The 14884-nt window shown below is 45.4% G+C and overlaps 2 protein-coding genes across 30 annotated transcripts in view; both read right to left on the bottom strand.

Moving 5' to 3' along the window:
* Positions 1-90: 90 nt before the first annotated feature.
* Positions 91-7899, bottom strand: bmp8a (bone morphogenetic protein 8a). The gene is made up of 7 exons (XM_035620443.2): positions 6391-7899; positions 2903-3095; positions 1911-2059; positions 1647-1826; positions 1241-1320; positions 784-894; positions 91-643 (listed from the first exon to the last, which is right to left on the bottom strand). The coding sequence occupies exons 1-7, from the start codon at positions 6938-6940 to the stop codon at positions 494-496; spliced, it is 1413 nt and encodes a 470-aa protein (XP_035476336.1). The 5' UTR covers positions 6941-7899; the 3' UTR covers positions 91-493.
* A 3540-nt stretch (positions 7900-11439) lies between these two features.
* macf1a (microtubule actin crosslinking factor 1a) overlaps positions 11440-14884 on the bottom strand; it is a 187360-nt gene continuing 183915 nt past the window's right edge. For all 29 annotated transcript variants that reach the window (XM_047330042.1, XM_047330031.1, XM_047330032.1 and 26 more), the window contains 2 exons: positions 14168-14276; positions 11440-13443 (listed from right to left, as the gene is read on the bottom strand). In XM_047330042.1, coding sequence (XP_047185998.1) covers positions 13205-13443; positions 14168-14276 — 348 coding nt within the window. In that variant the 3' untranslated portion in view covers positions 11440-13204. The remainder of the gene's footprint in view (positions 13444-14167; positions 14277-14884) is intronic.

The raw sequence follows: 14884 nt of genomic DNA, 5'->3' as shown, positions 1-14884 counted from the left end.
ACTTTGTTGGACTCAATTATACAACAGTAGAGAATGTGTGTATAAAAGAAACTCTTCAGATCTTCAGCATTTTCATGAAGTTTCCACAAGTCACGATAACGTTAATATTTATTTTTATTAATCCAATACAATTTAATTAGCTCGTCATATAAATTTGTTGCAACAACAGTAGTGACGTCAATTCTTTCTTGTAAAAACAACAAACCAGGCATCACTAATGGCGAGTTCTGTCGCCATCCAATATCATTTGCCCATTTCATATTTCATACCCGTCTGTGGTTGTTCCAGATAAGACGGGAACAAAAAACATCCTGAGTTTTGCTGAAGAACTGAAAATTTTGTGCTCTTTAATTAAAACCGATTGTACGTAGGAAGAAAAAGTCCTTGGTGTAAAAAAAAAAAGGTAAAAATACTGATTTGGAATCTGTGAACTTGAACTAAGTTCATGTCTTGGGGGGTGAAAAAATAAAACCGCTCCCTGCACAGTTTGTCATCATAGACATCCGCACGTCTTCACCACCATGTTCCGATGTTTCTTGAGGATGACGTTGTTGTTGTCGTCGTAGAAGAGGACGGAGATCGGGCTGAGCTTGGTGGGAGCGCAACACGCCTTGGGAACCTCGTTGGGCTTCAGAAGGTGAACCTGTCGGAGCAGAGCCAAACACAGATTACAGATTTAAAGTTCTCATCCAACACTGAAAAACTACCAACACAACAATGTGGAAATACATTGAATGAAATTCCTGCTTAAGTAGAAGTATTAGCAGAATGTTTTGAACTCACCACCTGCTGGATGAGGGCGTGGTTGGTGGCGTTCATGCAGGAGCCCAGAGGATAGAAACACTCTCCGTCACAGTAGTAGGCTGAATATCCAGGCGGAGCCAGAACCCAGTCCTGAGCACAACCACGGACACATTATTCATATTGATGATGTGAGCAACACGTCAAGTTCTTCTATGATCCGATTGAATGTTCAATGTCAATGAAACGTGGGTCTGTTCTTATCAAAATACAATAAAAGATGGAAAATACGAGCTACAGTCAAACTATAAAACTAAGAGACATTGTGAGACTTTAAAAAAAACAAACATTAAGTTGGGAACAGTATGATTTTTTTTTAGCTTCAACAATGACAATGATCTTAAATGCAAGAAATTAGTAGAATGTTGAAACTGGATGAACAAATCTGAATCTCAATAATAAAACTTGAGAAGTGAAGAAACTGAAACTCGTCGCCGACCTTCCAGCCGAGGTCACTGAAGCTGACGTAGAGCTCGTGTTTCTTACACGGCTGACCTCCGTTGTTGGCAGGACTCCGATCTGAGTGAAGCAGAGACAAAAATAAACATTAGTTCAGATCACAGTCACTGAATTATTGCTTTTTATGAATATATAGGAAACGTCATTCTATTGATTTAAACGTAAAAGTCTTGAATGACAGTGAAATAGATTTTCAGGGCAGTGACCTGTAACTGCAGCTTTCTGTATTTTAACTCTTTACATTGATCATCTCTACGCTTTATATAAAAGTCTTTTCAAGGCAGATGATTTCCACATATTGAATCTTAAGATACATGAATTCTAAAGCCCATAAACATGATGTTGTGAGCGGAGAACCCACGGAGCGTGGGCGTCTGGAACCTCACTGTGGATGCTGGGGACCGGCAGGTCGTATTTGGGTTTCTTCCTGCGGGGGTGTGGCTTGACGGCTCGGGGCGGTCGACACGGGACCTGGCTCTCCCTGAAGAACGTCACCATGAAGGGCTGCTTGGAGCGAGGGCCCCTGCGACCCACCAACCCAATCCAGCCTGCGGACAGGGAGCGGTCTGGAGAAGAAGAAATATATTGTCAGTTATTTAAATATAGTAAATAACACCAGGACCGCGGTGGTTCTGTGGTGCTGCACCGACCCTCCTCAGTCTCCACATAGAGGCGGATGCCCAGGTTGCTGCGCGGGTGGAGCAGCCAGTGGTTGGAGGCTGTGGTGACGTCGAAGGCCAACCAGCCCTCCTGCCCCGCGGGCACCGACTGCATGTCCAGCAGCACCAGCTCCGGCTCTCTACGGGGAAATATGGAATTGACATTAGATTGAAGATGTATAAAAGTGACATATTGGACTAAAGTGAAAGATAAATGTGAAAGTCCTTCACTTCACCAAGATGTGTAAATGAGAATCTGATAGTTTTCACCCATTATTTGAATTGGACATTTAATGGGACGTTACACTTCCTGATCCCAGCAGGAACGTTTTCATAATCTGATCCCAGATCTCGTGGATTGATTGTTTTGCTTCACTTCATCAGGATAAATGTTCCCAAACACCAATACCACCAGTGAGCCTCTGCTCAGATATGAAACTCCTTAAGAAGCTAATTCAAAATGATACAATTATAGAAATATAACATTAAAAAACATTGATGTTCAGCAGGTTTCATATTTATGATCTCATCCCAGATGTTAACATTTGCTCATTAGCACAAAAAAGTAGTTTTGTAGTTCGTTGGTTGTAAACCAGCAGATTGCCTGAAGACGGGACATGGAACGTTTGCGCCACATCACATTCACATCAATGTCAACCTCATGGTGGCGCCAGAGGGAGAGTCAGGAGAATCCCCACAGAGATCCATCTGCAGAGGCCCTTAAATGTCTGAGCAACATGTCACAGTCCAACTGTTGTTGACATATTTCAGTGTTGGAGCGACTAACAAACAACTAAACTAAATATTAAACAAAGCAACAAAGTTTCAACCTTAGATCTGGAGTAATAAAAAATGTTTTGCTATCATAGATTCACTGCGAGTTAGCATGTAGCTCATGTAGAGTAAAGTGACACGAGTGTTACAAACTGGAAAATGGTAAATATTGTTTTGCCGTTTTTGACAAAAGTCTAGAAATGTGAAACCTGAGTCTGTTCTCTCGCTGGATCTCGTAGACGGAGATGTGCAGGGTTCGGTTCGCCCTCTGACCCATCGTCAGGGTCTTGTAGATACGGAACTCTGCCGCCGTCACCGTCTCGCCCTGAGGCAGCGGCGTCAGGTCGAAGCGGAACTCCTTCCAGTACGGACGCGGCTGCAGGAGGTCGCGCTCCTGCTCCACTGCAACAGAGACGCAATATCATCAAAATAGTTATTTTCCACCACTACTCTCAGCACAGTTTTCACTTATTAGGTACAAAGTTGTATTCTTCTCTTAAAAGATAAAACATGTTGCTTTAAGCCCTGAAACCTGAATAGTGGGGGAAAAAAAATAAATATATATATATATATATATATATATATATTATTTTATTCAGTTTTACTAAGCACCAGTTCTGTTCTTTATTTCCCCAGAGCAGATTAATGAGGTGTGACACAGTGGAGCTCCAGTGATCAGGATGAAGGTGCCTTGCTGAAGGACACATTGGCAGCAGCAAGCGCGACAGGGTGATGATGTCATGTTCCACTTTCGCTCTGACAAACGTTCTCAGCTTTAAATCATAAAGAACAGGAGCAAAAACTAAACAACACAAACTGGAAAACAACACGACTGGGAAAAACAACAACACGCTGTTAAAGGAAATATGTAAATGAAGAGATAAACCCACACACACTCCTACAAATACAGACATCAGACAGGAACACCAGCCCTGTGTGTGTGTGTGTGTGTCCTTGTGAAACCTCTCAGGGACACAAAACAGCTCATTGGGGTTTGGTGTGTGTATCCACGCACACAAACACACAGTGAATATAAAATAGAAATATTGAGGACAGGACACCCTGATGGGTTGGGCGTACGCATATCAACACACACACACACACACACACACACACACACACACACACACACACACACACACACACACACACACACACACACACACACACACACACACACACACACACACACACACACACACACACACACACACACACACACACACACACACACACACACAGTAATTAGAGACACTTAGTGCTCTGAACCACAGCAGCTGCTCAGCACACACACCACTAATTGCAGCCCTGCCCGGTATTTTTAGAGTCGCTCGTCCACACCAGTATTTTCATCTCTCGCTTCGGACCGTTAGCTTTTTTATATATTTTTTTTCTTCCCCCAGTTCGTGTCAGTGGGGCCTTTAATTCCAACCAGCTGCGTCTTCCCATTACACGTGCGTAGGAACACACACCCATGCCTGTTTGATCCAATTTACATGAAGTGCACACACACTGATCACATTAGTCACATGAATAGAAACTGAATGTATCGAACCTGCACTGGATCACAGGTGACATCACACAAGTAGAAAATGATCTGTGTTGCGTTCAAGTCCCGTGCAGATCCGATTCACTCGATTAACTTTAATCTAAAAATGTGTTTGAAGTGTTTCGCTGTGAAACAACAGCTTCACCGGTTGAAAGGAAAGCGAGGGTCACTGTTAAAACACATGAGTCACCTTTGTTTACAAAATGGCGGTGGGCTCGGAGGATGAGGAGCCTCGCTGCTGCAGCGTTGACTGATAAATTTCAGGGTTGCTTTTTCTTCTCCAAAACAGAGAAGAATTGCGAGGAGGAAATTAAAGAGCTGAGAGAGGGGTCGAGGTTTCCCACGGTAACTGGGCTCAGATCAACGTTCCTGAGAGAGGCTGAAGGAAGGAAGCCATCGAGACGAGGATGTTGAGGCAGATTGGCATCAGTCAGACTGCAGAGTGATAGATTCACACAGCGTCTGGTTGGTTTAACAATCATTCTTACATTTTCAGTTATCTACTCATTATTTTATTGATTAAACGTTTACCGTCACAACTTCCCAGAGGCTTTAAAGTTATGTTTTTATTGGACAAATTGTCCAATTACATGTATTATCATATGCAACAAAATATTTTAATGATTCAAATTATTGGATTACCGAACTTGTTGCCCAATAACTATTTTCCAGTGGACAAATCAATGAATCAACTAATCAATTTCCTGCCTGGAAGTGTCACCAAGTACAACGATTCCCTGGGAAATGGGTGAAAATGTCAACGAAATAAAACATTTGCTATTTGTCCAGATCTACCACAAAATGTAATGGCTTCCTGCTCAGCATATGTTCCATCTTTCTACCAAGTTTGATGGAAATCTGTTTCGCAGTTCTTGCATAATTCTGCTGACAAACAACAAACCAATCAACCATCCAACCAACCAACCAACCAACCATCCATCCATCCGTCCGTCCAACCAACCAACCAACCCAAACAATTTGACAGAGGCAAAAACATCTTCCTACTAGTCAAGTTTTTACCTTTTGACTGGTGAACAGACAGAAACATCCGGCAGAAAATCTAAACTCTTCTGGTTAAGTTTACCACTCAAATCTTGTACCTCACTTATTCATCAAACACGGACCCAGAGTCAGACCAGAGTCGACTCGGAGCTCGGTGCTGACACGACTTCTCTCAGTCCACGAGGCCGTGGAGCTCGGCTGGTGGACTGGAGGAATGTTGGGCTGAAATGGAAACCAACCACGATAGTCGGGCCGCGCCGACGTTGGTCTGAATTCGCTCTGTGGGGGAGAATGTTTGTGGACACTTGCACAGCAAAAGAAACTAAAATGGCAGCAGCGACATGTCACCGTCAGTGTCATCGGGTTCACACAGTGTAATTTCATCTCCTCAAAGTTTGGATGCCAAACCACAAAAAAAAAAGTCAAGTTCTGCTCCGTCACTCAAAATGCCCGTCAACAAACCAATCAAAGTCAAGTATCAGGGAAACGCAGATCACGTACAGTAGATGATAACGACAGGAGGCAGGTACGTCGTGTAAAGCGTTAGTTCGGACATGGGTCCAGACTTTCAAGTGTGAAAACCGCAATATCTAGGAATTACCTAGTACAATCTCAAATACACAAGAACAAGGCTGCATGCTGGGTTGTCACATTGCCCGGTGAATAAACTACACAATCTGACTGATGTCATGTGACAAACTGTAAATCGCATATAAGGGGTTGACAACGCTCAGCTGTGAACAGTAAGATGATAATTACTAAGTAAAACAAATAGAACTTTTCATTTTTTTCTCACTGTTTTATTTCCAAATATGAGAAACAGGCTGGTCTTGGTGAAATTTGAACTTTTACTTGAGAAGTTCCTGCTGCTCTTCTCTAAATCGACATTAAGCAGACACTCTGATCTCAAGGAAAGTGACGTGACAATGTCATTGTTTGAAACTGATGCATTGGGGGTTTCAATAGGTGGCTCATCCAAATACAAACTCACTGGAAATGCAAGCTGCATCACTTCCTGTCTCAGGCTTCTTATCGCGGATCCTCCAGGTGCAGCCGTCTTCATCAACATACCACTAACGAACCACAGAGCAGATTCCTGACACGAACCTTCCCACTTGCTTCACGCAGGGAGAACCAACCACTCACCCAGGTTGACGAAGCTCATCACGGTGTCGGCCTCGCTGACCACCGTGCCCAGCGGCGGAGTGTGAGTGCTGATGGTCGGCAGGGCCGCCAGGTTGACCTGGGCCAAGCGCTCCGCCCCCCCGAACCTCCCCATGCCGGGTCCGTTCACGAGGATCTCGTTCCCGTCGTCCTCCCCGTCCGCCGACATGGCGTGGTAGAGGTCCAGCATGAAGAGCGGCGCCGAGGAGGGCGGGCGCAGCGGCGGGTGGGGTCTGGGTCGCCCCGGCAGCCCCAGGATGGACAGGATCTCCTTCTGCATCTCCTTCTTCTCGCGGCCGCTGAGCCGCCGGAAGCTGGAGTGGACCACGGCCTCGGCCTGCTGGCTCCACAGGGAGAGGAGGAGCAGGAGGAGCAGGGGCAGCAGGAGCAGGGTCCGGCGCTGGAGGAGAGGTCGGCGGGGGCCGGCGGTGGACCCGGTCCACGGCTGCTGGAGGAGGAGGCGGCCGCTGTGGCTCGAGTGCTTCGTCTTGGTGCAGCGACAGGGGAAACTGTAGGAGACGTCTGAGGACATGGCTGCGGTTTGCTGTGGTTTTCTTTCTCCTCGGAGGGTTTTTAGACTCAGGTTGGATTTCCTCCAGGCTCGGACCCTCGGTGTCCCCCACCTGGTCCGGTTCGTCCCCCGGACTTCTTCAGAGTCGCCACAGACAGACCCAGGTCCAGTGTTGATTTGAGCCCGATGTGTTTAGAGGAGAGTGTTTACAGCCTTCAACTGCCTGTTTATCTTTCCCTCCCCTCGCTGCTTCCCTCTCGCCCTCTTTCCTTCTCCAGGCCTCCTCCTCACCCTCTGATCTCCTGCACCTCTGACAAGTTGTGCAGCAGAAGAAGCCGAGATGATCAGAGCGGGGGCATAATTATACGTTTAGCCGTGTTATGAATGTGGACAAACAAAGCCCCGACTGAAGACCGGTCCACACTTGGATGGAAGGAGGTTCCAGTGATGAGCAGGTGCTGCGGAGGTTTTGGGCTGAAACGTGACAAGCGTGTCATCAAGTTTTCCTTCGACCTCACTGGGAAATAGAAGTGGTTCACACCTGCAGCGAGTCAGCGTCCGTCCAGAGACGTCACGAGAACCACAATCACTGCTGGAAGCTTTTCATCCCCTCGTCCTTGAGAACTTATTCATGCCGGCGGGACGGCTCCACCGCCCACACGTCCCCGGGTCTACAGATGTCTTCCTTAATCCAATTTACAAAAACGATAACTCCAGGAAATTGTTTCCTGAGTGTCGTCCTCCGGAGAGGCCACAGGTTTTCGTCCTGCGGTCTTAAAAAAATCTGTCGGCAGCTCGTGTGCACACTTACTCACTCACTCACACACACACACACACACACACACACACACTCGGCTGAGGAGGAACAGCAGCGAGAGTGTGTGTCCCGTGTATGAAGCTCACAGTGTTCAACAGTTGATCCTGACCAGGAGGGAGTTTCCCTCCCTGCAGCCTCGGCCTCTCCCCCACTTTCAAGTCTTTAAACTCCTCTCCCCTGCTCACATCTCGTCCTCAGCCCTCCCAGCGGCCTCTCTCTCCGGGAGACCTCATCTCTCCCTCCCTCCCTCCCTCTCCTCTCTCCCTCCACCCATCTATCTTTTCATCTTCTCATGACTGCCTCCTTTCATAGCTTAATCACCGCAGAGTCTCCGGCGGGACGGACGTCGGAGTGGCCTGATGATCTGGTAAGCGGGGACTAACTTCTTCCACTGACAAACAGGCAGTAAGAGTTTAAGACAAAAGTCAAAACTATAACTGAATAGATCCATAATCATACTGCGAATTCAATAACTGAAACAAAGAAGAGAGAGCAGACCTCCGCCAAGGCCTGTGACCTACATATCATTTATGAAATGTTATACTTCAGTGAAGATATGACTCAAAATCAAGTTTCGCAAAATCTCCTGGAGAGAAGAAGGTAAAGTTCTAGGTTTTAGACTAAATCTGGTTCAGTAGGTTCACATCTCTCGTTTTGGTGACGTGACCTTGAAAGAAAGAAAAACTCATTTTATTTTAAATTGTCGCTTTGTAAAAGCTTTGATTCACCATTTAAACTCTTAAATCTTTTTTTTTTAATCTTCATTTTAATCAGGAAAAAAAACAACCTAGTTTTTAGCTTTTTTAATAATTTGAATGGAGTTTAAAGTTTCTCTTTTAGACTATTTCCATAATAGTGTGATTCACTGATCTCATTTCTCATAACCTCACGACTGTGTTTTGTCAGTTTTCTATCTGTGGGCACGTTTGTCACTTTCCCTTGGCCGATGCCAAACGCTTCAAAGTCTCTGCACTTCACTTCACTGACCCGTCGCTGAGGTCTGGAGAGAGCAGAGTGGAAAAAAACATCGAACTTCGGCCTCGAGCGGAGAACACTTCTCCTCTGAAGTGGCAGCTTTTCACCGCGTAACACCGCTTCCCGTTGAGACGCTCGTGAGTCCACAGAGCTCGGCCCGCAGCAGCAGCAGCAGCAGCAGCAGCAGCAGCAGCAGCAGCCCCAATGCAAACACACTCGGTACACGTGTGTGTGTGTGTGTGTGTCTGAACCAAAAGGACGGAGAGGGAAGAAATGACTCAAATATAGTAGTGAGGCTCAGCCCTGTGCCAGCTCGTGTTTGTGTACGCTGCTCTTCAAAGCAGCCGGGTCCCTGTGGTCACTTTGAACGGCCTGAATAACACTGACCAAGCCACAGTGACCGCGGTTCAGTCTGTCCGGGCCCAAAGGGCGAGTCCCGAATGCCAGGAATTAACGCTCGGCCCGGTTTTGTTTTTCTTTTCTCTGCACATCTGCAACTTTGGGAGTTTTTTTTTTTTGTTGTTTTTTTTCTTGTCATGGGAGATAATGGTGAGAGGAGGGAGAGAGGATGAGGAGGATGAGGGAGAAGGAGAGGGAGTGAATTAAGGAGGGGTGAGAGAGAGAGAGAGAGAGAGAGAGAGAGAAAAGAGGAAAAACCATGTCAACCCCAAAGAAAAGCAAAGATGACATTCCTGCGCGACGGACGTGGTGGAACAGTGAGGACTGTCATCGCACAGAGACGCTCGGGATGACGGATGGACGACAGGGACGACGCAGGGCAAAGATGGATCGAGAGAGTGTGTGTGTGTGTGTGTGTGTGTACACACAGCTGCAGAGGCTGAACTCAGACCTCGTCATGTCCGGTGGAACCAGCGAATAAACAGGAGGACAACGTGATGTTCAAGGCCAATCTCTGTCTAACAGACTGGACCAAGATTAAGAAAACGGATTAGAAAAGACACGTGAAGATAAAATAGAAGAAGCAAACACTGAATTTCAGGAGACAGTGACCTCTGACCTACCTGACGCCCCACTGCTCCCACCAGCATCCTGCTTCCTTTAATCCGTCAGTCTGAAGAGTAACTAGATCGACACTAAACAGAAGAGAACGAGGTAGAAACAAACAATATTTACTGACGACCAAGCGTCTCGTCCGTACGGACTAATTTAAGCAAAGCAACTGTACATTATAGATCACAGTATTTATTAATGATAAATGTTATCAGTTCCATTCAAACTGTTAAATACTATTTATACTATAATACTCGATGGTTATTATTTCCTGAGAAGCGCGTCCATATTGTCCTGCTCATCGACATGTTCGATCATTGGTCCGTCTCAATCAATATATTTCCTTCTCACATTTAAAAATGATGTTTTAAAGAGTAACATGTCGTTACCTCGGTGAGTTCCCTTTGATGAGCTCTTTGTTCTCTGACACACTTATGTCAAACATACTGTTCTTTACTTCCTGTCGTCTGCTGCTCGCTCCTTCACAAACAAAGTCCAACTCAAAATGATTCTGCTCCTGATTGGATCGTCTCACCGCAGCTGTGCCAATCAGCACACCTGAATACAAGTGAACTCACCTGTCCATCAAATAATCTTGAAATAAGACACATTCACGAATATATACCGTGACGTCAATGACGGAACTTTAAAATCAAGATCATTAATCTCACATTTCCAAAAATCTTAAGATTTTAAATCTTGGCCAGATGGAAACTCTGAGCAGGAGAAATAGTGATATAATTATTAGAATAACTTCCAGCACCACCATCTCCTGTGTGTGTGTGTGTGTGTGTGTTACAGTTTACCTCCTCCTCCTCCTCCAGAGTCCACAGATGAGAAGATGCAGTCGGGTGTGTCCTTATCTCTCACTGGGTAATTACTGGGACATGTCCGGTGGCCGCCTCGGAGTCGGTTGTCAGATGTGCACATACGCGCGCAGAGAGAACGGAAAGAAAATTACAACCATGCAGCTCAGTCTCATCTACACAAAATGGTTAACACATGCACACTACACACAAGCCCTACTGTGGAAAGGTTCTTCGTTTGCATGTGCACACTGCAAACAAATCACATAAAAATCATAATGAGGAAAAAAGAATAAAGGTTTGATTCATAAATATGAAAACAGAAGTCGTGCTTGTACACAGTGAGACTATGACTACAACACTCAAAGACAGAAAACATGTTATTCTAGTCATATTAAATATATACTGAGAGAATGTTCAGTCCTAATTGGATGATTTATGCTGCTAATAAAAAATAATACATTAATTCACAATAACAGCATGTTCATGTAGAAAGAATAAACAGTATGTCCTTTAGCTCACGTTGTCTCACCTACAGTACGACTGTTGATTAATGACATTTATTTTGTCATTGCTCGTTTAATTCATAAAACATTTGATGAATTGGTTCTGAAAAGAGAAACATTTATTAACATGTTAGAAGTTTTACCAAATAAAACTTAAAAATTAAAATAACTGCCTGTTAATTGAAAAAAAATCAGTTTTCATGTAAATCCATAAATAATCCATAATAAATCAAAGACAAGAGTTTTTACTGCAAGCATATTTTTTAATACAAAAACAGAACAAAAAAATGTTTATAATTTTAGTTTTTTGTTTTAACTTTTACACAATTGACTCCTAGTAACCCCGCCCCCCCCCTCCCTTCCCTCCATGTTCTCGTCATTACACGAAGAGAAGCATCAGAAGGCGGCGGACTTGTCTCCTCTTCCTCCTCCTCGTCAGAGAGACAATAAATAAATAAAAATCACCTTAAGATGTTTTCTTTCTTACTGTCATTTCATAAACTTCATCTCTTACACTGAGATCAACACGGACACAACTCTGCCCCTTCGGAGACGGGACATTTGAAAAAAAAAAAAAAAAGCCTAGAAGAATAGTCGCTGGGGAGGAACCAGAGGGAGGAAACCCGCCCCTCATTGGTCCACTCGGCCCAGGGGACTCCTGTCATTCATATTTGTAGTTCTCTCTCTACACATGAAGGGCAAAACCCCTTTGGTCGTGTTCTGGGAATTATCGTCGTTAGCGAACGAGAAAAAAGATGAAGCGAACAAAGGCCGAGTCCGAGTGAACGAAGCACAAACACACGTTACACACAGACGATGTCAGAGAGCGGAGCGGACATTAAAAAAATCAGCATCTTCATCTCTTTAACCAACGCTGATATGACACGAAACTGAAAAATAAATAGATTCTTTCTCTCAAGCTAGAAAACAAACGTAACAAGTGGATTATAAATTAACCAGAAAACAACGAGGAGAAGAAAAAAATTACATTTGCAAATTAAAATGTTTGCATACAGTGACTCGTCAATGACCTCTTATTATTCACTTGAACAAAGACGCACAGCAACACACACACGCCACCGTGTGTGTGTGTGTGTGTGTGTGTGTGTGTGTGTGTGTGTGTGTGTGTTGCTGGGTTGCTAAGGGCAACGCAGTGTAGACATTAAGGTGGAACTGCAGAGGAAGAGACGATTAGTGCATGCTGGTAGTCAAACTCCGCCAACACGGATTAACCTCGGGTTAGGTCACGCTGACGATGTGCTGTTAGTCGAGTTCTATTGCCAGTTTGTGATTTTTCTTTCTTCTGTCAGATTGTAACTTGACGTTCCGGCGGTCGGGAGGAGTCTGCTCTGCGGAGTGTTTGCGCTCAGCTGCAGCAGCAGCACCGTCACCACCCCCACCACCGCCACCACCACCGATCCTCCACGTCCGAGGTTTCCCGCCTCCTGAGCTCTCGCTCTCTGCTGAGGTGAAACTCTGTCTCGCCAACCGCTCCACAGGAAGCGACATGGCGGTCGTTGCATATTTTCTTTTTTAACTCATCCTCGAGGCATCTGGCCCACAAGCCAAAATAATAACAACCCACAATTCTTTTTTTTCCTGAATGTCATCCGAGCGTTGTTTTTATAGCCGTGGTGTCAGTGCTGGCGGCGGCGGTGTCCCGCTCCCTTTCCCCGCCTCTTGAGTTACAATGTGCGTGTTTGTGTGTCAGTGTGGTGTGAAGCAGTCTAAAGACTTTCTGTGTCGCTCTGTCGGACGGGGAAAGGACGTGTGTAACACAAAGTAAGGCAGCATCACGTCAAAGTCGGGTGGTGTTTGGTTCCACGCCGGTGGGGGAACTCTAGAAACAGGAAGCAGGAGACTGGAAGGCAAACTGGGGTCGCTTCTTAAAGGGGAAGTGTCGGTTTCGCCCCCACGGACCAGAACATTTCTCCTCGTGTTTTTCAGCCGTTTCTTTTTAAAAACGGGGAAAAGAGTGAGAGGAGATTCGCTCATCTCATCCACCTCCTCCCCTCCCCTGATAGATGTCAGTCAAAGTGCACAGATTCAATACAAGCCCTGCGGATGGAGGTTCAGATTGAAGAGTGGGTAAACACCCCAAGATGGCCGCTGTCGGCAGTCCACCCCGAGGCGTAACATTTCTGCTCCAGTTTCTCTGTGGCTGCTGTTATTATTTCTTGGCGGCCCCCGGGGTCTTTGGGCTGGGCGCCTTCTTGGAGATGGTGGGGATCTTGGAGGGCTTGGCTCCACCGCCCGGTCGCCTCGGGGTGTCCGAAGTGTCGGAGCAGACGGAGCGAGAGTCCTGGAGCTCCGATGCGTCCGAGGCATCGCTGCCGCGCCGACTGCTGGCTCTGCTGCCCGCCCGGCTGCCGGCTCGGCTGGTCGGACCGCTAGCCCCACGCTTCGGATCTGACAGGAAGATGGAGATTGAGGAATAAAGAATTTTAGTTTTCTTGTTTTAGACAAAAGCTGAACATTTATGTGCGACTGAATCCCTCACTTTTTTTATCTAGCACCAGCTTGCATCTTTTTTAAGGTCATCATTTTCATTTAAGCACACGATTGACCTTCCCATCAGCCTCAGCTACTTCATGTTTGGCGGTAATGAGCAAATGTTAGCATGCTAACGTCGCCGTTAGCCGAGCTGCTAGCGTGGCTGCAGATGAATTCCGGGAGCTCATTTAAATAAATTTGCTCTGACAGGAAACGGTCTGGATCTCCACCATTAGGAAATGATTCCCTCGGGCAAGCCGGTCCAATCACAACGGATTCTCAGCTAATGGGCGGGGTTTATATTACGACGAAGAAGGAAGCGACTTTTGTAAACAACCAAGATGGCTGCCGCTAACGAACTAGCATTTGAATAGCAAGTCGCCGATATACCACAAAAACACAACACTGGTTCACAGACAGTGTTGAATCATCACCACAGACATCACATCATCTCCTCTCTGCTCGACTCTGTCCGAATTTTCGCGTCGCTAAAACATAATTCTTATTTGAATATTAGTCTGGCTACGTCGGGCTAGCTGAGTCGTGCGAAGGAGGAGAATCAGCTTAAAACACATTTTAATTCCCACTGACAATGAACATGAAACATTAAAAACAGCCTCCGGTATAAACGTCGTCTCACCGGTTCGTCCCGGTTTGCAGGTGTGTGTCGTTCCTCCGTTCTCTCCGGTCAACGAGCCGCGGCTCGAGTGGAAGGTCGGCCTCTTGAGTTTGGAGCCCGACGCCGCCCCCTGCAGGAGAACACAGGGAACATCAGCCGAGGAGCGGAGCGACGTCACATCACGCACTGACACATAATAAACATACAGACTAATATTCAACACAAAAATAAAAAAAAACTATACAAACATTTTAAAACACAAATACAAAATATGAATTCAGATTATATCTAAATATTAGATTATTAACTAAATAACAAAAAACAACTGTGGCTGCAATTTATGGAAATTTTCATCATCGACTAATCGATTAATTGTGTCTGGGGTGACGTCTTCCAATTATCAAATTAACAGTATGAAACCAAAACACATTAAATTTATTGATCATAGTTTTAATACAAGTTAAAGCAGCAACTTAATTACCATGCTGCTTATAAAATGTTTGTATCTTTAAATTGTCACCTTTTAGATTTTAGTTCCATGTTTCCTAATAAAATGAAGTTACAGTTTAGAAAACGTTCACAACCTCAGGAGATGAAAAAAAAAACAATCTTTCATCTCAAATATCAAACTTGAAAACCAACTGAAACATGTTCAGTTTGGAGGTTTTCACACAACAGCAGCAAAACAGCACCCGGGAGTGTGCGTTAGTGCATTAGCGCGTCCATTGGGGGTGGGGG

The sequence above is a fragment of the Scophthalmus maximus genome, chromosome 22 (genome assembly GCF_022379125.1).
Source record: "Scophthalmus maximus strain ysfricsl-2021 chromosome 22, ASM2237912v1, whole genome shotgun sequence".
In the NCBI taxonomy this organism is placed as follows: domain Eukaryota; kingdom Metazoa; phylum Chordata; class Actinopteri; order Pleuronectiformes; family Scophthalmidae; genus Scophthalmus; species Scophthalmus maximus.
Note: the sequence above shows the minus strand (reverse complement) of the source record. Positions and strands in the feature narration are given on the sequence as shown.